The sequence below is a fragment of the Salmo salar genome, chromosome 22, assembly GCF_965601325.2.
Source record: "Salmo salar chromosome 22, fSalSal1, whole genome shotgun sequence".
NCBI classification, from domain to species: Eukaryota; Metazoa; Chordata; class Actinopteri; order Salmoniformes; family Salmonidae; genus Salmo; species Salmo salar.
This window is the reverse complement of record NC_138312.1, coordinates 7,193,230-7,216,162: the sequence shown is the minus strand read 5'-3', so window position 1 is coordinate 7,216,162 and position 22,933 is coordinate 7,193,230. Positions and strand designations below refer to the sequence as shown.

At 44.3% G+C, this 22,933-nt stretch overlaps 1 protein-coding gene across 14 annotated transcripts in view; it reads right to left on the bottom strand.

Moving 5' to 3' along the window:
* Nucleotides 1-22,933, bottom strand: part of LOC106582671 (R3H domain-containing protein 2) — a 117,914-nt gene that overhangs the window by 32,572 nt on the left and 62,409 nt on the right. For 12 of the 14 annotated variants that reach the window (XM_014165955.3, XM_014165963.3, XM_014165957.3 and 9 more), the window contains 6 exons: nucleotides 15,060-15,339; nucleotides 14,684-14,919; nucleotides 12,438-12,479; nucleotides 8,409-8,616; nucleotides 7,893-7,971; nucleotides 7,344-7,403 (listed from right to left, as the gene is read on the bottom strand). In XM_014165955.3, the coding sequence (XP_014021430.1) occupies nucleotides 7,344-7,403; nucleotides 7,893-7,971; nucleotides 8,409-8,616; nucleotides 12,438-12,479; nucleotides 14,684-14,878 (584 nt within the window). In that variant the 5' untranslated portion in view covers nucleotides 14,879-14,919; nucleotides 15,060-15,339. The remainder of the gene's footprint in view (nucleotides 1-7,343; nucleotides 7,404-7,892; nucleotides 7,972-8,408; nucleotides 8,617-12,437; nucleotides 12,480-14,683; nucleotides 14,920-15,059; nucleotides 15,340-22,933) is intronic. The other 2 variants (XM_014165949.3, XM_014165960.3) reach the window with 2 other exon arrangements.

The following is a 22,933-nucleotide window of genomic DNA, read 5'->3' as shown; positions in this document are numbered from 1 at the left end:
TGATTGAACAAAACATGCATGTATTGTATAACATAATGTCCTAGGTGTGTCATCTGATGAAGATCAAAGGTTAGTGCTGCATTCAGCTGTGGTTTGGGTTTATGTGACATTATATGCTAGCTTGAAAAATGGGTGTGATTATTTCTGGCTGGGTACTCTGCTGACATAATCTAATGTTTTGCTTTCGTTGTAAAGCCTTTTTGAAATCGGACAGTGTGGTTAGATTAACGAGAGTCTTGTCTTTAAATAGCTGTAAAATAGTCATATGTTTGAGAAATTGAAGTAATAGCATTTCTAAGGTATTTGAATATCGCGCCACAGGATTACACTGGCTGTTGAGTAGGGGGGACGCAAGCGTCCCACCTAGCCCATAGAGGTTAAAGGGTAATTGTCCACAAAATAAAATGGTCAAAACAACAAAATAAACTCGAGATGAGAGTAAAGACACCATTTCCTCACTTCCGGTTTGGAGCGAGCAGTCGCACCACGCTTCGCTCCACAGGTAATATTCCACTTCGCTACATTACAACGGCTTGATTTGTTTGATCTGAGCAATTCTTCTTAGCTAGCTACATAGCCGTCTTTGTATCAAAGATAATTGTGTAGTTTAGCGTAACTGAGTAATTATCGAGGCTAGCTATCTTCGTCCTCCTAACGTAGTCAACACTGCTAGCTGCTAGCTACCTAGTCATCACCGTTAGCTAGCCAACTTCTACCGACTAGCAGCACCGCAGAAACTATTACATTACAACGCAACGACTTGATTAGTGTGGTGTTAGTGTTAGTTAGCCAGCTACATAGTTGTCTGTGCTGTCTCTGTATCTAAGATAATTGTGTAGTTTGAGTTTGAGTATTATCGAGGTGTGCTAGCCAGCCGCGACGCGGCGCCAGACTTACTCAACACACCTAGTCATCATTAACCCACTGCCAGCTAGCCATCCGTTACCGACTAGCAGCGCTGTAGTTACTAATACTAAACAACGGAACGATTTGACTAGTGCAGTGTTACCTAGCTAGCTACCTAGTTGTCTTTGTCATAACTTGATAATTGTTAATTGATAATTGTTAGCTAGCCAGCCATCGAGGTTCGCTAGCCAGCTATTTCCGTCCCCCGCGACGCCATTTTTCCTAACCTAGCCAACTATTACCGACAAGCAGCATTGTTGAAACTAAATACACTACAAGGAACGTCTTGATTAGTGTTATGTTAGCTAGCTAGCTACAAAGTTGCTTTGTATCATGACAAGGTGTAGTACTGAAACTACCGAGGTTACCTAGCCAGCTACACGTTCAAAGTCAACAACGCAGCCACTGCTAGCTAGCCTACTCCACCAGCCAGCAGTACTGTATCATTTTAGTCAATAACATTTTTGCAACGTAAGCTTAACTTCCTGAACATTCGAGACGTGTAGTCCACTTGTCACTCCAATCTCATTTGCATTAGCGTAGCCTCTTCTGTAGCTTGTCTACTATGTGTCTGCCTATCCCTGTTCTCTCTCCTCTGCACAGGCCATACAAACGCTCCACACCGCGTGGCCGCTGCCACTCTAACCTGGTGGTCCCAGCGCGCACGACCCACGTGGAGTTCCAGGTCTCCGGCAGCCTCTGGAACTGCCGGTCTGCGGCCAACAAGGCTGAGTTCATCTCAGCCTATGCTACCCTCCAGTCCCTAGACTTCCTGGCGCTGACGGAAACATGGATTACCACAGATAACACTGCTACTCCTACTGCTCTCTCCTCGTCTGACTACGTGTTCTCGCATACCCCTAGAGCATCGAGCCAGCGGGGTGGTGGCACTGGAATCCTCATCTCTCCCAAGTGGACATTCTCTCTTTCTCCCCTGACCCATCTGTCTATCTCCTCATTTGAATTCCATGCTGTCACAGTTACCAGCCCATTCAAGCTTAACATCCTTATCATTTATCGCCCTCCAGGTTCCCTTGGAGAGTTCATCAATGAGCTTGACGCCTTGATAAGTTCCTTTCCTGAGGATGGCTCACCTCTCACAGTTCTGGGTGACTTTAACCTCCCCACGTCTACCTTCGACTCATTCCTCTCTGCCTCCTTCTTTCCACTCCTCTCCTCTTTCGACCTCACCCTCTCACCTTCCCCCCCTACTCACAAGGCAGGCAATACGCTTGACCTCATCTTTACTAGATGCTGTTCTTCCACTAATCTCATTGCAACTCCCCTCCAAGTCTCCGACCACTACCTTGTATCCTTTTCCCTCTCGCTCTCATCCAACACTTCTCACTCTCCCCCTACTCGGATGGTATTGCGCCGTCCCAACCTTCGCTCTCTCTCTCCCGCTACTCTCTCCTCTTCCATCCTATCATCTCTTCCCTCTGCTCGAACCTTCTCCAACCTATCTCCTGATTCTGCCTCCTCAACCCTCCTCTCCTCCCTCTCTGCATCCTTTGATCTCCTCTGTCCCCTATCCTCCAGGCCGGCTCGGTCCTCCTCTCCTGCTCCGTGGCTCGACGACTCACTGCGAGCTCACAGAACAGGGCTCCGGGCAGCCGAGCGGAAATGGAGGAAAACTCGCCTCCCTGCGGACCTGGCATCCTTTCACTCCCTCCTCTCTACATTTTCCTCTTCTGTCTCTGCTGCTAAAGCCACTTTCTACCACTCTAAACTCCAAGCATCTGCCTCTAACCCTAGGAAGCTCTTTGCTACCTTCTCCTCCCTCCTGAATCCTCCTCCCCCTCCCCCCCCCCCCTCCTCCCTCTCTGCGGATGACTTCGTCAACCATTTTGAAAAGAAGGTTGACGACATCCGATCCTCGTTTGCTAAGTCAAACGACACTGCTGGTCCTGCTCACACTGCCCTACCCTGTGCTTTGACCTCTTTCTCCCCTCTCTCTCCAGATGAAATCTTGCGTCTTGTGACGGCCGGCCGCCCAACAACCTGCCCGCTTGACCCTATCCCCTCCTCTCTTCTCCAGACCATTTCCGGAGACCTTCTCCCCTACCTCACCTCGCTCATCAACGCATCCTTGACCGCTGGCTACGTCCCTTCCGTCTTCAAGAGAGCGAGAGTTGCACCCCTTCTGAAAAAACCTACACTCGATCCCTCCGATGTCAACAACTACAGGCCAGTATCCCTTCTTTCCTTTCTCTCCAAAACTCTTGAACGCGCCGTGCTTGGCCAGCTCTCTTGCTATCTCTCTCAGAATGACCTTCTTGATCCTAATCAGTCAGGTTTCAAGACTGGGCATTCAACTGAGACTGCTCTTCTCTGTGTCACGGAGGCTCTCCGCACTGCTAAAGCTAACTCTCTCTCCTCTGCTCTCATCCTTCTAGACCTATCTGCTGCCTTTGATACCGTGAACCATCAGATCCTCCTCTCCACCCTCTCCGAGCTGGGCATCTCTGGCACCGCGCACGCTTGGATTGCGTCCTACCTGACAGGTCGCTCCTACCAGGTGGCGTGGCGAGAATCTGTCTCCGCACCACGTGCTCTCACCACTGGTGTCCCCCAGGGCTCTGTTCTTGGCCCACTCCTATTCTCGCTATACACCAAGTCACTTGGCTCTGTCATATCCTCACATGGTCTCTCATATCATTGCTATGCAGATGACACACAATTAATCTTCTCCTTTCCCCCTTCTGACAACCAGGTGGCGAATCGCATCTCTGCATGTCTGGCAGACATATCAGTGTGGATGACGGATCACCACCTCAAGCTGAACCTCGGCAAGACGGAGCTGCTCTTCCTCCCGGGGAAGGACTGCCCGTTCCATGATCTCGCCATCACGGTTGACAACTCCCTTGTGTCCTCCTCCCAGAGTGCTAAGAGCCTTGGCGTGACCCTGGACAACACCCTGTCGTTCTCCACCAACATCAAGGCGGTGACCCGATCCTGTAGGTTCATGCTCTACAACATTCGCAGAGTACGACCCTGCCTCACACAGGAAGCGGCGCAGGTCCTAATCCAGGCACTTGTCATCTCCCGTCTGGATTACTGCAACTCGCTGTTGGCTGGGCTCCCTGCCTGTGCCATTAAACCCCTACAACTCATCCAGAACGCCGCAGCCCGTCTGGTGTTCAACCTTCCCAAGTTCTCTCACGTCACCCCGCTCCTCCGCTCTCTCCACTGGCTTCCAGTCGAAGCTCGCATCCGCTACAAGACCATGGTGCTTGCCTACGGAGCTGTGAGGGGAACGGCACCTCCGTACCTTCAGGCTCTGATCAGGCCCTACACCCAAACAAGGGCACTCCGTTCATCCACCTCTGGCCTGCTCGCCTCCCTACCTCTGAGGAAGCACAGTTCCCGCTCAGCCCAGTCAAAACTGTTCGCTGCTCTGGCACCCCAATGGTGGAACAAGCTCCCTCACGACGCCAGGACAGCGGAGTCAATCACCACCTTCCGGAGACACCTGAAACCCCACCTCTTCAAGGAATACCTGGGATAGGATAAGGTAATCCTTCTAACCCCCCCCCCTTAAAAGATTTAGATGCACTATTGTAAAGTGGTTGTTCCACTGGATATTATAGGTGAATGCACCAATTTGTAAGTCGCTCTGGATAAGAGCGTCTGCTAAATGACTAAAATGTAAATGTAAATCTGTGTTGTAAAATAAACTTTTTGGTCCACCAGCCACTCACGATTCTTTACCTGCCAAAATATGTTTTCCACAATACAGGTCATATATATATATAAAAAATCCAGATGACCGTGCTTTTTGTTTCTCTAAAACAATAAATGTATTACTAGTAAGAAGTAAATGGGGTACAAATAAATCATTTAGATACAATAGTAAAAACAGAAACAGTTCTACAACTGAATATCAAGAATCAACAAAGTGCCTACCCTGACACAAAAGGCAGGGTCCGGATTCACAAAAAATTTATTCAGAAAAAAAACGTATGAAGTTTCTTAAAGAAAAAAATAAGTTCATAAGATAGGAATTGCGTTTACGAACTCAATTTTCTTACATGCTGACCAGACCAGACACGTTGCGTGCGCGAGCGTCGCAAAATAAATTTAGAATGTTATTCAATTATTGCACCCACTCTGCTTGCGTGCGCCAACAAGCGTCTGCGATGCCAAGGGCTAAAATAGAACTCCTTTCTATTTCTGATGCAGATCGCGCTGCAAGTCCTGCCTCTCCCATCTCCTCATTGGTTTATAGTAGCAGGTACCCACGTGCCATCTCACTGATTATACCCACGTGGGGGATTGAAAGACGAAATGTTTTGCCGGTTGTTGTGGTAAAAGTGTAGATGCCAATCACCATATAAGTTCAAAGATGAAAAAGCCTGGAAGGAGGAGAGATGACTAGAAATGATTCGATTGGCCGTTTTATGTGTGGATTAATTGTCGGAGTAGAGGACCTTGTGCATTTCAGGTAAAATAACAACTCAATGTTTATATCCCTGGACAAATTAGCTAGCAACAGCAAGCTAGCTAAATAGGAAAAATTAGCTAGCAAGTGCAAGCTAACTAGCTAAATTTCCATACACGTTTAATGCTTTTCGACCTGTCCACAATTTAATGTCATTGGTTCAGAGTTTGTTTTGATATTTTAACCTGCGTGTCGTGGTCGTGTTTGGTGTTGAGGGACAAAATAAATTTGCGCACGATGGCGCACACGCGCAGCCGGTTTGGGTTCCGTGTTAGGAACTTCGTAAATATCTTATGTGCCATTGACATTAGTGACGTGCTTGAAACCAATAAATAAGCCTATGCGACAGGGATGATAGGATTGTTATTTTTCACACATTATAGGCATCAGACTAGCTATATCAAAATCAAAAATGGATAACCAAGGAAAGCGCAATAAAACTTCCCTGAACAAGAGCTTGAAGTGACAGTGGAGGAAATAGCAGCCAGGACAAGGTTGCTGTTGGGGAGACTTGATAACTGCGGGGTCACCGCAGACACCAAAAAGAGAGGATGGGCGAGAGTGGCCGAGTCGGTCTCTGCTGTCGGGGGTATGGCAAAGGACAGTGACGCCGTAAAAAAGAAGTGGTCCGACATCAAGTCGACTGCTAAGAAGAAGGGAGCTGAGAGACCATTCATGTGGACCAGCTGGAGGAGAAGGTGATTTCCATGATAGGCGAGACGGTGGTAGAGGGACTGCGCAACCGGTAAGTTAGGTAGATAACGCGTAACGACTTTATAGCCAACATATCTAACGTTAACATCGTAAGCTAAGTTAGCCAAGTGCTTCTTTGCAAATTGACGAGATAGCGCTAGCTATTAAACACGTCTAGAATATTGTAACATATTGTTAATTACTAGCTAGGTAGATAATGTGTGTAATTTGTTTTCTTGCTGTATTTAAATATCCGGTAGCCAACTGTCTGTGGCGCAAGAAAACGTTCAAGGTTACAAAAGTATCCATTCGTCTCAAGACAAGGGTTTAGCTGCCCTAAAGTTAAGAACATTTCCAAGAAGAAATCCTAAAACATTATTTTCAAGAATCCAATTTCTTCTTACATATTCTCTAAGGAAGAAATAAAGGGAAAAAAAGAAGATTTCCAATAACTTTATTGAGAAATAGCAACTTTGCTTAACTTTCTTCATAAGTCTATAGTTAAGGGAAAAAATGGACGTTAAGAAACTTCTTCAAAAGAAGGTTGTGTGAATCCAGCCCCAGGGCACCACGCTGGAGTTCACGATGTGCTCCTGAATAGAAATGTAGCAGCACACAAATACATCTAGGAGAACGAAAGTATTTGAGTGTTTTAATGATAGGAAATTACTCAAAGTTTATGAATAAAAGTTTTTAGGAGTGATCCATGCTCAATCAAGCACAATCCTTAGGTGAGACCAAAAATGTAAAGCTGCCCGCTTAAGGGACGAGCAGTTACCATGGTAACTTGGGTACTCGCTTGTCTCTGATGAAAGAAATCTGTCTTCCTAGCGGCATTGAACAACCACCTAGCGTGTGAACAAAACAATATAACTGGCCATGAAACACGAGGTCATAGTCACATTTCAGTAGCCTATCTTGTCAATTTGACCAACTTCTTCTATATGCGGCATTTAGATAAAAATAAACAATGTTCCCAAATGGTCTGTGTGACCAGCTGCCAACGTGGCTGGTAAAATATACATTCTTACCCTCCAATGACCAAATCTCCCAGCATTTGGCGGGTGTAAATTTCCAACCCTGGATACCATCCAATCGACAGGAGGACACAGAGTTCCAGGCTGATATACCAACTACAGTACAATATACCATCTAAAAATACTGTGACGGACAAACATAGAAAGCTAAAATGTAAGTAGAGTGAGTTGAGTTGTAGTAGAGAATGTGAATGCATCCCAAATGGCATCCTGTTCCCTATCTAGAGCGCTACTTTAGTGTACTATATATAGGGAATGTGTCTCACTCATCGTCATTAATGAACTCCAGGATATCTTGTTCTAGTTTCAGCAGCATCATTCGATCCCTGTTGGAGAGAAAGAGAGGGAGAGTGAGTGAGACGGAGAGAGTGGCAACTACTCATACAAAGATCAAAGGCTCCATTCACCGCAGTGAATACTCCAGCAAGCCGTCCTGACTGAGGCGGGGCAGCTACTGTAGCGTCCAGTCCACCACAGGATTACTACAGCTGCAGAATTAACTTACAGCCGGAACCCAACTTAAGATCTATGCACGTAACTTGGATTTTCACTTAAGTCATGCATTGATAGATTTGTGAAAAAACTTGAGTTGCGATTCGGGCCCTTAGAGCAGAGTTTCTCAATCCATTTCCATTACTAGGGGGACCTGCGGGCTCATATGGCAACAGACTACATCTACATGCCATTGAGTGATGTGGCTGTGATAGATCAATAAGGTTCCTATGCCTCAGGTTGTTTTTAAGTGTTTGTGTGTGTGTGTGTGTGTGTGTGTGTGTGTGTGTGTGTGTGTGTGTGTGTGTGTGTGTGTGTGTTACCTGGGGTTGTTTTTCAGTGTGTTGACCAGGAACTCGTGCACGTCGATGCCGGTGGAGTCTGTGTACTCTTGGCTGGAGTCTGGAGGGGAAAGAGAAAGAAAAAAATTGCACCACACACACACACCATCTACAAATCGCACGCATGCAATCAGGAGCATCTACACACACACACACACACACAAAGCGTCAGAGGGGTCAGAGAGGGTGTGTTGTTTCAAAACGCACTTAGAGGATTGTTTCCACGTCAACTATTTTCTGCTACGCACATATACACACACCACGCAAGCGTATACATCACGCTCGTGTGCACGCACACACGGTCAGAGTTGCTTGGCTCACAGTGTGTCGTTTCTGAACACACGAATGGCAGATCTTTTTTTACACACACTCTCCCTAATAATAATAAAAACACTCCCTGCATATCCCTCTTCAGCTCTACATGTAAAAAACCTTAAGTCCTGAACTGATATTCATTGTAAGGACAACCATTTTTCCCCCCCAGGAAGGCAGGCTTACCTCGTGAAAGCATCTTGCGTGGAGTCTTGTCCTTGTTCTTCTCCTCGTTTTCGTACTCATCCTTAGAGGACTTCTCCTCTTCCTTGTCTGATGGGCAGCTGATGTGCAGCTGGATGATGTCCTGGTCTGGAGGTCCGTCAGTACAGAACGGACCTGATGACTCCTCACACACCGCCAGGCTCCTCACCAGCTTCAGCTTGGCATTGGACTATCACACACACACAACCAGAATTGAGAAACTTATAGCACTTTGGTCTTTAGATACAAATAGACCAAACACATTGCACACTGTAAATCTTTTTAAAACATATGTTAAATGTTGTAGTGTAAAGAAGGTCAAAGTTAACTGATGTGAGAAAAAAAAGCTGCATGCCGGCAGTGCTGAGCGATTAGCTGAAATATCAGTTTATTTACGTCAGCTCAATTATATGAAAACCATTTCCTTTTTTTGTGAGCTCAATGCGCCGTTTCTGTGGAGAGAAATCATATCAAGCATAAACTGTGATGTTGCAGGAAGGTGTAGTCTTCAACAGGCCAATAATCATAGTTAATCACCACGTTTTCTGCACTTAACTACAATGACTGGAATCCATTGCACCAAGCTACCTGTTCTCATTGGATCTTGCCCGGGCAAGCTTGTGGGGCCGGGAGACAGACAGACGAGAAAAGGAGTGACAGAATGCTTCAAGAACGAGAGGGATATAGACAGTTGCTTAGGTACAGCGCATTCGGAAAGTATTCAGACCGCTTAACTTTTTTCCACTTCGTTACGTTACAGCCTTATTCTAAAACGTATTAAATAGATTTTTTCCCTCTCATCAATCCACACACAATAGCCCACATAAAAAAAATTAATATCACATTTATATAAATATTCAGACCCTTTACTCAGTACTTTGTTGAAGCACCTTTGGCAGCGATTATAGCCGAGTCTTCTTGGGTATAACGCTACAAGATTTGGCACACCTGTATTTGGGGAGTATCTCCCATTCTTCTCTGCAGACCCTCTCAAGCTTTGTTGGAATTGTGAACCTTCTCCCCAGTCTGAGGTCCTGAGCGCTCTGGAGCAGGTTTTCATCAAGGATCTTTCTGTAGTTTGCTCCGTTCATCCACCCCCCCGTAGAGAATCTTGTTTCTCATGGTCAGAGTCCTTCAGGTGCCTTTTGGCAAACTCAAACGGGCTGTCATGTGCCTTTTACTGAGGAGTGGCTTCCCTCTGGCCACTCTACCATAAAGGCCTGATTGGTGGAGTGCTGCAGAGATCGTTGTCCTTCTAGAAGGTTCTCCCATCTCCACAGAGGAACTCTAGAGCCATTGGGTTCTTAGTCACCTCCCTGACCAAAGCACTACTCCCCCGATTGCTTTCTAAAAACCTGTTTTTGCTTTGTCATTATGGGGTTGTGTGGATTGATGAGGGGGGAAAAATGATTTAATCCATTTAATAAAAATAAGTCTAACGTAACAAAACGTGGAAAAAGTGATGGGGTCTGAATTAGAGGTCGACCGATTAATCGGAATGGCCGATTAATTAGGGCCGATTTCAAGTTTTCATAATCGGAAATCGGTATTTTTGGACGCCGATTTTTTTTTAACCTTTATTTAACTAGGCAAGTCAGTTAAGAACAAATTCTTATTTTCAATGACGGCCTAGGAACGGTGGATTAACTGCCTTGTTCAGGGGCAGAACGACAGATTTTTACCGTCAGCTCAGGGATTCAATCTTGCAACCTTACGGTTAACTAGTCCAATGCTCTAACCACCTGCTTTACATTGCACTCCACGAGGAGCCTGCCTGTTACACAAATGCAGTAAGAAGCCAAGGTAAGTTGCTAGCTAGCATTAAACTTATCATATAAAAAACAATCAATCATAATCACTAGTTAAACTAGTAATATCATCAACCATGTGTAGTTATCTAGCCTGTCCTGCGTTGCATATAATCGCTTAGGTACACGTTGCTCCAACCATAAACATCAATGCCTTTCTTAAAATCAATACACAAGTATATATTTTTAAACCTGCATATTTAGTTAATATTGCCTGCTAACATTAATTTATTTTAACTTGGGAAAATGTGTCACTTCTCTTGCAAACAGAGTCATGGTATATGCAGCAGTTTTGTCCTCCTGGCTCGTTGCGAACTGTGAAGACTATTTCTTCATAACAAAGACAGCCGACTTCGCCAAACGGGGGATGATTAAACAAAAGCGCATTTGCGGAAAAAAGCACAATCGTTGCACGACTGTACCTAACCATAAACATCAATGCCTTTCTTAAAATCAATACACAGAAGTATATATTTTTAAACCTGCATATTTAGCTAAAAGAAATCCAGGTTAGCAGGCAATATTAACCAGGTGAAATTGTGTCATTTTGCGTTCATTGCACGCAGTCAGGGGAAATGCAACAGTTTGGGCCGCCTGGCTCGTTGCGAACTAATTTGCCAGAATTTTACATAATTATGACATAACATTGAAGGTTGTGCAATGTAACAGGAATAACGTTTTGTTTGAGATGATAGTTTCCGGATTTGACCATATTAATGACCTAAGGCTCGTATTTCTGTGTGTTATGTTATAATTAAGTCTATGAATTGATAGAACAGTCTGACTGAGCGATGGTAGGCAGCAGCAGGCTCGTAAGCATTCATTCAAACAGCCCTTCGCAATGCATTGCGCTGTTTATGACTTCAAGCCTGTCAACTCCCAAGATGAGGCTGGTGTAACTGATGTGAAATGGCTAGCTAGTTAGCGAGTGCGCGCTAATAGCGTTTCAAACATCACTCGTTCTGAGACTCGGAGTAGTTGTTTCCCTTGCTCTGCATGGGTAACGCTGCTTCGAGGGTGGCTGTTGTCGATGTGTTCCTGGTTCGAGCCCAGGTAGGAGCGAGGAGAGGGACGGAAGCTATACTGTTACACTGGCAATACAAAGTGCCTATAAGAACATCCAATAGTCAAAGGTATATGAAATACAAATCGTATAGAGAGAAATAGTCCTATAATTCCTATAATAACTACAACCTAAAACATCTTACCTGGGAATATTGAAGACTCATGTTAAAAGGAACCACCAGCTTTCATATGTTCTCATGTGCTGAGCAAGGAACTTAAACCTTAGCTTTTTTACATGGCACATATTGCACTTTTACTTTCTTCTCCAACACTTTGTTTTTGCATTATTTAAACCAAATTGAACATGTTTCATTATTTATTTGAGGCTAAATTGATTTTATTGATGTATTATATTAAGTTAAAATAAGTGTTCATTCAGTATTGTTGTAATTGTCATTATTACAAATAAATAAATAAAAAAATCAGCCGATTAATCGGTCCTCCAATAATCGGCACCGGCGTTGAAAAATCATAATCGGTCGACCTCTAGTCTGAATACTTCACGAATGCACTGTCTACCCGACAACACATCGAATTGATAGATCGCTTGTATTGAGCAGTATGCCTTATCTACTTTGAAGAACTACCCACTAATCGCTCAGCACTAGGATACATGCATATGATCCTTTTGAGATGTATAGCCTTCATAATCCAAATGTTGGGAAGGATTTCATTTGGTGGAAGGGCTAACCAACTTCCCATCGTCCCTATCTAGCGAGAGAGCAGATGATGTCATGATGAAGCCTCCACTAGAAATGAGGTCGGGACAGAGAGGGCGAGCGGTTTGATGCAAAGACCTAACCCAGCTGCAAGGAGGGTGTGTGTGTGTGTGTGGGGTGTGCGCAGACAGAAATGAGATCTAAGGGAAGAGAACATGTATTATCATGGAAATTGTAAGTATACACACAAAAGCCGACTTCCATAAATACACTAGGTAACCTGAGCTAATGGCTTGGGAGGCCTCACCTCTGTGACTTCTCCTGGTCTATCTAACCTTCTAACTAGCATGAGCGAACTTTGTGGATGATAGAAAGGGTCCTACTAGCCCTAACAGGTGGACTTAAATTCCTGGATTAGGATCATGATATGCAAACTTAAACCAACAACAATGCAACAGACAGAATAATCCAGTCCTTACCCTGGCCTTTTTCCTCCCATGGCCGTGGTTCTGAGCCCTTCTCTGCAAGGGGAGAAAATGTGGTAACACTAAGAATACTAGCTACACTCAAAATGACAATTTCTTATGATTTACAACAATTAAATAACGTTTGTGAAAACCATATTTTAGTGAGAAAAAAGTTAAAAGGATTGGTTCACTATTTTAGAACCAAATCTCTATTAATGTAAATGGCATGTTATGGAAGGGCCCAAACACCTTTTTTTGCAATTTCACTTACCGCACCCGCAATATACTTCCCCATTGCTCATTCTGCAGTATGGGGGCTCCGGAAAAACATGAACAAAGGCTCCAAAAACACCCAAATACATCCTTTTAGAAATGGCAAAGTTCTCAGTATAGTGATGCGGGTCTTTAGATGTTGTAAACATGAAATTGTGTAATTACAAACTTTAAATCGGCAAGCTTCTATTCCATTTTGTGCAAATCAAGTGGTTTCTGCCTACCAATTGTTCTGCTTCTCCGTGTAGCCCGCGCTGCACAGCTGGTAGGCGAAACCACTAGATTGGCACAAAATGGAATATAACGTTGCTGATAAAGTACTGTACACCTGACATTTCTACTCCATTAAAATGTAGATAGTGTTTGAAGCTAGAAGTACAGTGAGCAAAATATTTTACTGTTTCAACAAACTAGCTAGCTACCTTTGACTGGACCAAGTGGTAAGCTAACAAATGGCTAGCTATGTTGCTAGCTAGCATAAGCAGGCAGTACTAGTCTGCTGCATGCATCAAGCAAGCAGAAACACAACTAGCTAGATACTCTTGCAAACTGACATGATGACATGCCATGTAATATGTAGTTATACAGTCTAACCTGTTATTTAACTAGTTTGGAGTGCTTGTCTGGTAACAGCATAGTCACTAGCTAGTTAGTCAGCAAGCCAGACAAAGCAGGTAGCAGCTAACTACCGTAATTTCCGGACTATTAAGCGCACCTGAATATAAGCCGCAACCACTGAATTTAAAAAATATAGATTATTTTGAACATAAATAAGCCGCACATGTCTATAAGCCGCAGGTGCCTACCGGTACATTGAAACAAATTAACTTTACACAGGCTTTAACGAAACACTGCTTGTAACAAAAAATAAAAAATTAGCAGTAAGCTTTAGTTGTCTTTTTGCACTGAGTCAATTCCTCACGCTGCTGTTTCCAACGTCTTATCATCGACTCATTAAGACCAAGCTCCCGTGCAGCAGCTCTATTTCCTTTTCCAACAACCAGATCAATCGCCTTCAACTTGAAAGCTGCATCATATGCATTTCTCCGTGTCTTTGCCATGATGAGGGTGACAAAATGACTACCATAATCAGAATGATGGGAAGTTTGAGAGCGCTCGATTTAATCTAAACAGTAAACAAAAAAAGTTGTTTGACCTTAACCCGTTCGGCAATTTCATTGGTCTAATGAAAGCTTCACGCTGCCAAAAAACTGAGCACGTCACAGAATGTGTTTTTTTGGAGAAAAAAAAATTGAAAGCGGGAAAAATCCATATATTAGCCGCGTCATTGTTTAAGCAGCGAGGTTCAAAGCGTGGGAAAAAAGTTGCTGCTTATAGTCCGGAATTTACGGTACAGTGAATCGACCTAGCTAGATAGACACCTATGCTTCAAATTCAATATTCAAACAAGGCATGAAGATAACATGCTATTTGATTCAATGACAGGCATTCCAAAGGGGCAATTTGACTCAACTGTAACCACATCCATCCCTGCCAACCCACCCCCACTACACTCCTTTCGCAAGCTTGCAGCACATACGCATCATCGCCATAAGCAACTACGCAATGCATGATCGGAGATTAAGTTCAAACAGAGCAGGAAAAAAAAAACATGTCAGCGAAAATATACTTTGTCATCACAATATAAATGGCTAAATATGTTCTAATCTAAATAGCCACAAAATTCACAGACATTCAATTCTGGACTGTAGTAGTCCTTAAAAACCTTTCCAGAAATTGGAACTCTAGTGCAGTGCCAAGGAGGCAAAGGGTGCTTCTCAATAATCTCCCCTTCCTCCAGAAGTGTGCACTCGTTCACGACAGCCCACACATTTAAAAGCATTGGATTAATGTTAACATGGACTAGAGTTTCCATATACCAGTCATTTCCTTTTCAAACCTATGAAGAAAAGTGAACAACTTCACACTTCGGGAGAAAGGAGAGATTATTGGGACACATCCAAAGTCGCCTGGAGGTCAGTTACCTGTGAGTCCTGTGAGGCACTCTCCTCTGCCTCTATGCCCTCCCCAGTGCCTCCAGTCCCAGTGCCCTCTTTCGTCTGGCAGGGCTCAGGGGATGGGGAGAGCTTCCCTCTGTTGCTGGAGTCATCATGGAGCACTCCACTACTTTCACTCTCACCCTCCGTCTGGATATCCTGCCCAGCCAGGCTCACAGACATCTTCTCAGGGGAGGGTGGAGGGTAAGAGGATCCAGAGACTACTTCAAGATGAGGAGGGAGAGAGGATAGATCCATTAAAATGGTCCTGAGTTTCAATGCAGTACAGGGCCAAGGAAAACCCTAAACATGGTAAGAATCAGGAGACACGGACAATGTAGTTAATGTATACAGTGAACAGTACCTGAGACAGATCAGCTATGCTGATTCCTTATGGAGTGGGTTCCCAGGAAAGGGTCCTAAAGAGGACTGTGCTGGTCTGCTAGGTGAGGGCATTCCATAGCAAGTTCTGTAGAGGGGGAGGTAGCCGGTGGGAGAAACAGCTGACACGGGGAAGAAGGGGGGGGGGGGGGGGGGAGAACCCGCTGACTGGGTCTGTCCGTCTATCCTTCCGTCTAGCTATCCTTCCGTCTGTGCGTCTCAGTGAAGCAGCATGTTGAAGATAGTTCCACCAGCCACGACCCCTGGGGATAACAGGAAGACAGAATGATGTCACTAACAGTTACAACACACCGGCTCTCTGACTGGGTCCAGTCTGACTCGCTGCTCAAAGCGTGGGATAAGTAAACTATAGGGCTAGCTGTGGAAGTAGGAATTCAGCCAATGCATGAATGACCACTTGCAGACCAGGGCTGAAAAAAGTATGGTTTTCGCTCAGAAACTTTTGTTTTTTGAACCAATTTACACAAACTGACACAGGTGAGACGGCATGTTTCTCTCTCCCACTCGTAAACAGCACTCCACTAAACATTACCATGACGTCATACTGCTAACACCTTCAGGACAGGCAGCGCTCTCCCTACTCAACAACAAAACACATATAGGAAGACTAACACCAGAAGCTTTGAGAAACGCGCCATCTGTCCCACCAAACACACACTTCAGCTTTAACACAGTTTCCTATGACATCATCAGGAGGCTGTGTTTGAGTGTGTGTGTGTGTGTGTGTGTGTGTGTGTGTGTGTGTGTGTGTGGTGCTGCAGCAGATAGGAGTGGAGGCAGTATGGCATGCAGGGATTCCCACAGCAGGGGAAGACCCAGACACAGCAACAGCGTCATCACTGAGGCAGCAGCAGCACTGCATCAATGACCAGGGCACGCACACGGATGAACGCCAACCAACTTCACTCGGCACTGAGGAATCCCGGCTTATGCAACTCTGCACCACAGAACAGCCTTATATCTACGCAGATAGAGACAGGGAGACACGGACACGTTGCAAAACTCTCACACAGTCAAACACACACGTCAACATTATCGAATGACTAGATAAAGGTCTGAGCAGAACAAATGTGTATTTTTTAGTGAGGAGAATAACATGGCTGAAAGACTGTGGCTCCAAGGGGCAGAAGCGAGGGACATTCTGTGCTAAAACAAACACTTATTTCTCTCTCTCTGCCAGAAAAACTGAATGAGTGTGAAATTGAGGCGCTTATGAATGAACCGGGCTACGCCAGCCAGCCTATTCTCAGCTACCATTTCCTCTCTCTCCCTCTGCTTTTTCCTCCCTTTTTCACAGGCAGAGTTGCCAGGGAGACGGTGACGTAATTCTCAGCTGCTGCCATTGGTGTGGAGGGGGGAGAGAGAGAAAGAGCGAGATGGAGAGAACGAAAGGAAGATTGTTTTTAGAAATAAATATGTAGATTACAGAAAACGCAGCAGAGAGCAGGAAGAGACCCGAATCATCCACGTCACATAACAGCTTCCTAAAAACGAATGAAAGACACATAAAATGGTCTCAATGGTCAACACTAGACATTCGCAATAGTTAAAAGCCTACACAGCATCCTTTAAAGGGATAGTTCACACAAATTTCTAAACTATATTATTTTCCTTACCCTGCAAGCAGTCTATGGACAAGGTATGACAGCAATCCTTTCTATGGTTTAGTTTCCCTGGCACTATTCCCACATGCTAACGATTTTTTCATTTGTCGCACAAATCCCATTCAATTCACTGGACCAATATTAGCATTTTGTGGCGCATGTCCAAATCAACCGTAAGTATCTAAAATTGATTGTGAAGCTCAAAGTCCCTCATAGATGATTTGAACATGTGTGAAAAATGCTAATATCTGACTTTGTGAGTCATCTTTAGTCTCAATAGTTTTGTAGGCCAAACCGTTACGATGTCTAAAGCGTCCTAAGAGCAGATTTTCGGGATGTCTTATGGTCTAACACTGCTCTAGCTCTGTCACCTTTCACCACAGATGCGCAACCCACGCAAAAAAAAAAAAAAACAGATCTCTTGCTTAGATAGATTTTGATGAAGATTTTGATGAGGATTTTAATTCGATTTACGAAAGCCTGGGAAGTCGTAGGAGAAGGTTAACAAGGAACATGTCCTGTCATACCCCTGCTCTGTACAACCCTGTGTGGATGAACCGGTGAGAGCTGGTCATTAGGGATGCACGATATAGCGGTGAACATATCGGAATAGGACGATATTGGCTAAAAATGCCAACATTCATATCGGCCTATGTCAAGCTTAACTACGACGTTAAAAACCAATGGCAAAGCTACCGTGCATAACTATATAACGTAAGTACATGACATAACGCAGCGTAAAATGTTGCGCTACACATGCAACACAGCATTCCTAACCTAGCCCACAATGTCTTCTGTGTGGATCGAGCAGTCATTTTAAAGAGTAAGAACATTTCAGTGAGACAACTCAGGCAAAATCCATTAAAGCCAAGATAATGGAATTCATTGCCCTTGACAATCAACCTTTCTCTCGTGGGCGATGTTGGCTTTTGCCGACTGGTCGAGCACCGGTACACACTACCAAGTGCGCTATTTTTCAGATGTTGCCCTACCGGAGTTACACAGTAATAGCGTCACTGCTATTAGCTTCACAACATGCATACTATGGAATGCCGTTTGGGTCTTCGCGTGTCCAAAAAGATACAGTAGCACTGTCAAAGCTGTACAAAAAAGTCTGCAAACAAGCAAACACCGGCCACGAACAATGTGTTTACAATATTGCGTTGGTAATAAAGCATCACTTGTTCGACCGCAACTTCTGGGGTAGCTAGCTTTAGCTTGGTACCTAGCTAGCACCAATACATTACCCGATGTCACAGGAAGGCCAAAAAGACCATCAAGGACAACAACCACCCGAGCCACTGCCTGTTCACCCCGTTATCATCCAGAAGGCGAGGTCAGTACAGGTGCATCAAAGCTGGGACCGAGAGACTCATCCATATATTTTTTATGTACATATTCATCCCTTTACATTTGTGTGTATAAGGTAGTTGTTGTGAATTTGTTAGATTACGTGTTAGATATTAGTGCATAGTCAGAACAAGAAGCACAAGCATTTCGCTACACTCGCATTAACATCTGCTAACCATGTGTATGTGACCAATAAAATTTGATTTGACAACCAGCCTGAAAACAATGACCAGTAGAAACTGCAGTCATTTTCATTATTCTTAGCAATGATTTAGGAATCATTGTAAGAATTAGCTAGGTTGCCACTTGTTGCGCCTATTGAAATTGAACTTCAGTTAATGAAAATAAATAGCTAGCCAGCTACTTAACCCTGTTACCCAAAGCTAATGTTATAAGCAGCCAGCTAGCATAATCTGGCAAGTGAGGTTCGACCAGACCAGGTTGTGTTGTGAAGCTAGCCACAATAAGCATTAGGCACAATAGTGGAATTTGCGGTTTGCCTTCAAAATAAAAGTATGTCATTGACAGTGATGCAAATGAATACAAATAGTAGAACTATGCCAAACTTTTATTTTGAAGGCTAAGCGCAAAGTCCACTATTGTGGCTAGCTTCACATAGATAGTTCTTATTTGATTAATGGTGGTCGGACCTGTCTTATAAATTAGGGTTATTTTAGATGACATTTAGCTATATACTTAGCTAGCCAACTACAGCTATTGAAACAGATTGTTATTTGACACATCAAAGTGTTAGTTGACGTGTATCTCTTTTGACACGTAAAAACCCAAAACGGCGTTCCATAGAAGTCCTGGTTGAGAATGAAACAAATGAACAACGAAACAGCACAGTAAGAAAGTGAAATAAATAGGGTTTGACTATGTTTTACTGGAAATGGGGACATACGTAAATGCCAACAAAATTACTTTTTGGTCAGTGTGTGTAACTTTTAACTAGGCAAGTCAGTTAAGAACAAATTCTTATTTACAATAACGGCCCGGACGACGCTGGGCCAATTGTGCGCCGCCCTATGGGACTCCCAATCACAGCCGGATGTGATACAGCCTGGATTCGAACCAGATGAGATGCAGTGCCTTAACACACACATGGACGCAGCTGTCTAACTATTTAACTGTACTAGAATGCTTAAAAGGCCAGATTTTTTAATATCAGTTATCGGGTTTCTTTTGGCAAGAAAAATATTGGATATCGGTATCGGCCAAAAATGTCATATCGGTGCGTCACTACTGGTCATACTTTTAGCTTTTTTACCATTTTCAGTGCAGGAGGTACAGAAAGCCCTGAAATCCTTAGATCAGAGATATCCTGATCCCTGCTTTCTAAAACTGGCAGCTGATGTCATAGCTGAAACACTTACATATCTGTTCAATCTAACCCTGGAATGTAATGAAATTCTAAGGATCTGGAAATTAGCAATTGTCCAACCACTTTTAAAAGGGGGAGATCCAACTCTTAAATAATTATAGTCTAATCTCAAAGCTGTCACCCCTGGTGAAAACCCTTGTTAGTGAACAGCTAAAATATTTTTATATACTATTTTATCAATGTACCAAATCAGGCTTCAGGAAGAAGCATAGCACAATTACAGCAGCCATGAAGGTTTTGACAATGAAGCCCTTGACAAAAAACAGCACTGTGCCTCACTTTGTATTGATCTCTAAGGCTTTTGATTCAGTTGATCACGCTATACTGAGGCAGAGATTGTCGAGCGTAGGTCTTTCGGAGCATGCAGTTGCATGGTTTGCTAACTATCTGTCTGATAGAACTCAGTGCACTCAATTATGGGCTGTTAAATTGTCTGTCTGATGGTGTGCCCCAGGGCTCTGTACTTGGTCCCATCTTATTCACTATTTATATAAATAATTGACCAAAATGTGCAAAATACACAACTTCACTGTTATGCTGATGATACTGTTATTTATTGTTGTGCCTTGTTTTTAATTTGCCGTTTTATTTCGTTATACTCCTGTGATTTCTTTGGTTTTTACTAGATTAATCTAGTGAAAAACCACAAGTAATCTAGTAAAAAACTACAGGTACTTGTAGTTTTTCATGTCTGTCTAATTGTGTAATGACTTGGTGCGACAAAATAGAAGAGAAAGAGTAATAGAAAAAAGTGTGTGTGTGTGTGTGTCTCAGAGAGTGATGGAGCGAAGGGGGGCGAGGGAGAGGCGAAGGGAGAGAGCGAGGGAGGGATGGAGCGGAGTGATGAAGCGAAGGGAGAGAGGGATGGAGCGGAGGGATGGAGCGAAGGGGAGAGGGATGGAGCGGGGAGGGGGATGGAGCGAAGGGAGAGAGGGATGGAGCGAAGGGGAGGGAGGAGCGGGGAGTGGAGCGGGGAGGGAGAGAGAAAGTGAGGGAGAGAGAAAGTGAGAGAGAGAGAAAGTGAGAAAGGGAGAGAGAGAAAGGGAGAGAGAGAAAGGGAGGAGAGAGAAAGGGGGAGGAGAGAAAGGGGGAGAGAGAAAGGGGAGGGGGAGAGAGAGAAGGAGGAGAGAAAGGAGAGGAGGAAAGGAGAGAGAAAGGGAGAGAGAAAGAGAGGAGAGAAAGGAGAGAGAGAGAAAGGGAGAGAGAGAGAAAGGGAGAGAGGAGAGAAAGGGAGAGAGAGAGAAAGGGGAGAGAGAGAGAAAGGGAGAGAGAGAGAAAGGGGAGAGAGAGAGAAAGGGAGAGAGAGAGAAAGGGAGAGAGAGAGAGAAGGGAGAGAGAGAGAGAGAAGAGGGGAGAGAGAGAGAGCGAAAGGGAGAGAGAGAGAGAAAGGGAGAGAGAGTGAATGAGTCAGAGCTGAGCGTGTCCCACAGGAGTGAGTGGGCTGAGCAGAGGAGGAGGATGGCGTCAGCAGGCTGACAATTTAAGAGAAGACATTAAGAGAGGGAAAAAAGAACACTGCAGAGAAAAGAGAGGGGGAGGGAGAGAGGAGGGACAGAGCAGGGGTATCCTCTATGACAGAAGAGGAAAGAGTGTGTGGCAGGTCAGGATTGAGAGAGAGAGAGAGGGAGGGGGAGAGAGGGACAGAGTTGCATGAAGAGATGGCGTGTGAGAGCAAAAGGTGTTGGCCAGGATGTCACACCTCCCTCATTCATTATGAATGACAGAGAGGAGAGAAAGAAAGGAAGAGGGGATACTGATCTTTCTATGCATTATTGACGAGGGAAGGAGTGCTGGAATGTGTGCGGGGGAGCAATAGATAGAGGGCGGTAGAGCGAGAGAAAGACAGGGGTAATTTAGGCCAAGACAGCTTGGCCTAAATAATCCTTCCTATCATACAGCAGTAAAACAAGTCATGAGACAACAGAAGACCACAGACACTACCATGAGAGCACTTCCTTATGAACTACTAACAATCGACTAGCCTATTGCCTGCCTCAACTATTTTCAGCCACACTTCACAATATCATTCGTCATACCATTAGAATATAAGGAGAAAGGGCAAGTCACAAGTACACATAAGAGTGTGTTAACACTAGTGCAGATGAGTGAGTCACCAGGGACTCCACCACGCAGCATCCTTTCATGTCCACAAGCCTTTACATTCACATTTCCTAACAAACGGGCAGATGATTCAAGACACTAAAATACCACTGGAGTTGCACGCACTGGGGTTAGGCACTGCATGAGGTTAGGGCTAGGCTACATGTGTTGAAATCTAGGATAAATCTGTGCCAATGAGCGTGTAGCTTGATTATCCTCATTCAAAAAGATGCTGCCTGCAACAGATCGGTTGCTACATTTTCATTCACTCACAAAATGTGTGTCAACACAAACATCAGAAGCTAGTCCCGCTCCCATTACAAACCTTATGTAATTTCTGCACTTTTTCTAGTATAGGAAGGAGGAGCAGTCAGTGATGAGAGAGAGAGAGAGAGAGAGAGAGAGAGAGAGAGAGAGAAATGGCAGAGAGCAGAAAAAAAGAAAATCTCAATGATGAAACAGACTGTGCTGCTGTGTGATTGGCCCATGCCTCCACCAATGGGAGGCCCAGCTCCATGGCAACAGGCTCTGTCACCAAGACTACTTTCTGTAGTACCCCCCCCCCCCTTCCTGCCTGCCAAACACACATACACCTCTTTTTTTAGGCTACATCACCCTGCTTCCTTCCCCTTTGCCAATTACCTGGCTCTGTGCATTTACACACACAGAGAGAGATAAAGACATCAGGGTTTCGCACACTGGTTTATGTACAGATCAGGGTTTCACCGGACATTTATATGCATTGGGTGCGTAACCTGATTAGGGTGTCCACCCACTGTGCTCAGAATGACATAAATCCCCTTTAGATTACGGTAATTCATATTAACAGAGCATAAAAGTTGATGCAACGATGTGCGTCCCTTTGTAGCGAATTCTCATACGCACTTTGAAGATCGTTATTCTATCCACATTTACAGTTGTGGGATGATAGATCCCAAATGCAAAACAACCAGTAGAACTAGGCTACACCCCAAAACCAGTAAAAAGCAAGTCTGATGTAACAGATCAGAACCTTTAGCTTCAAAATGTTGCTAAACTTCTTTATTCACATTATAAAATGCAGCAATGCGCACAAAGCAGTAGGCTAAGCGCAAATGTTTGTTCCATAATGCAATTAGAGGGAAAACACTTGTCAAAAGCCCAAAGCACGGTTTCATGTGACACATATATCGTTTAGACATTGTGATAGAAGAGGGGGATCTAATATGAAACAACTAGCATGGGTTGCTGATATGACTAGGATTGTGCGTTTGGCTACTGGACAATGAAAGAAAGTTTATATCAAATAATTGCCTCCGCGGATACGGTCTGATTTGGGCTGCAATTGACATGCAATTGAGTATATGTTTTTAAAACGCATACTGCCTCCAGCTCATAGCAAAGTGGTGTGACGTGCTG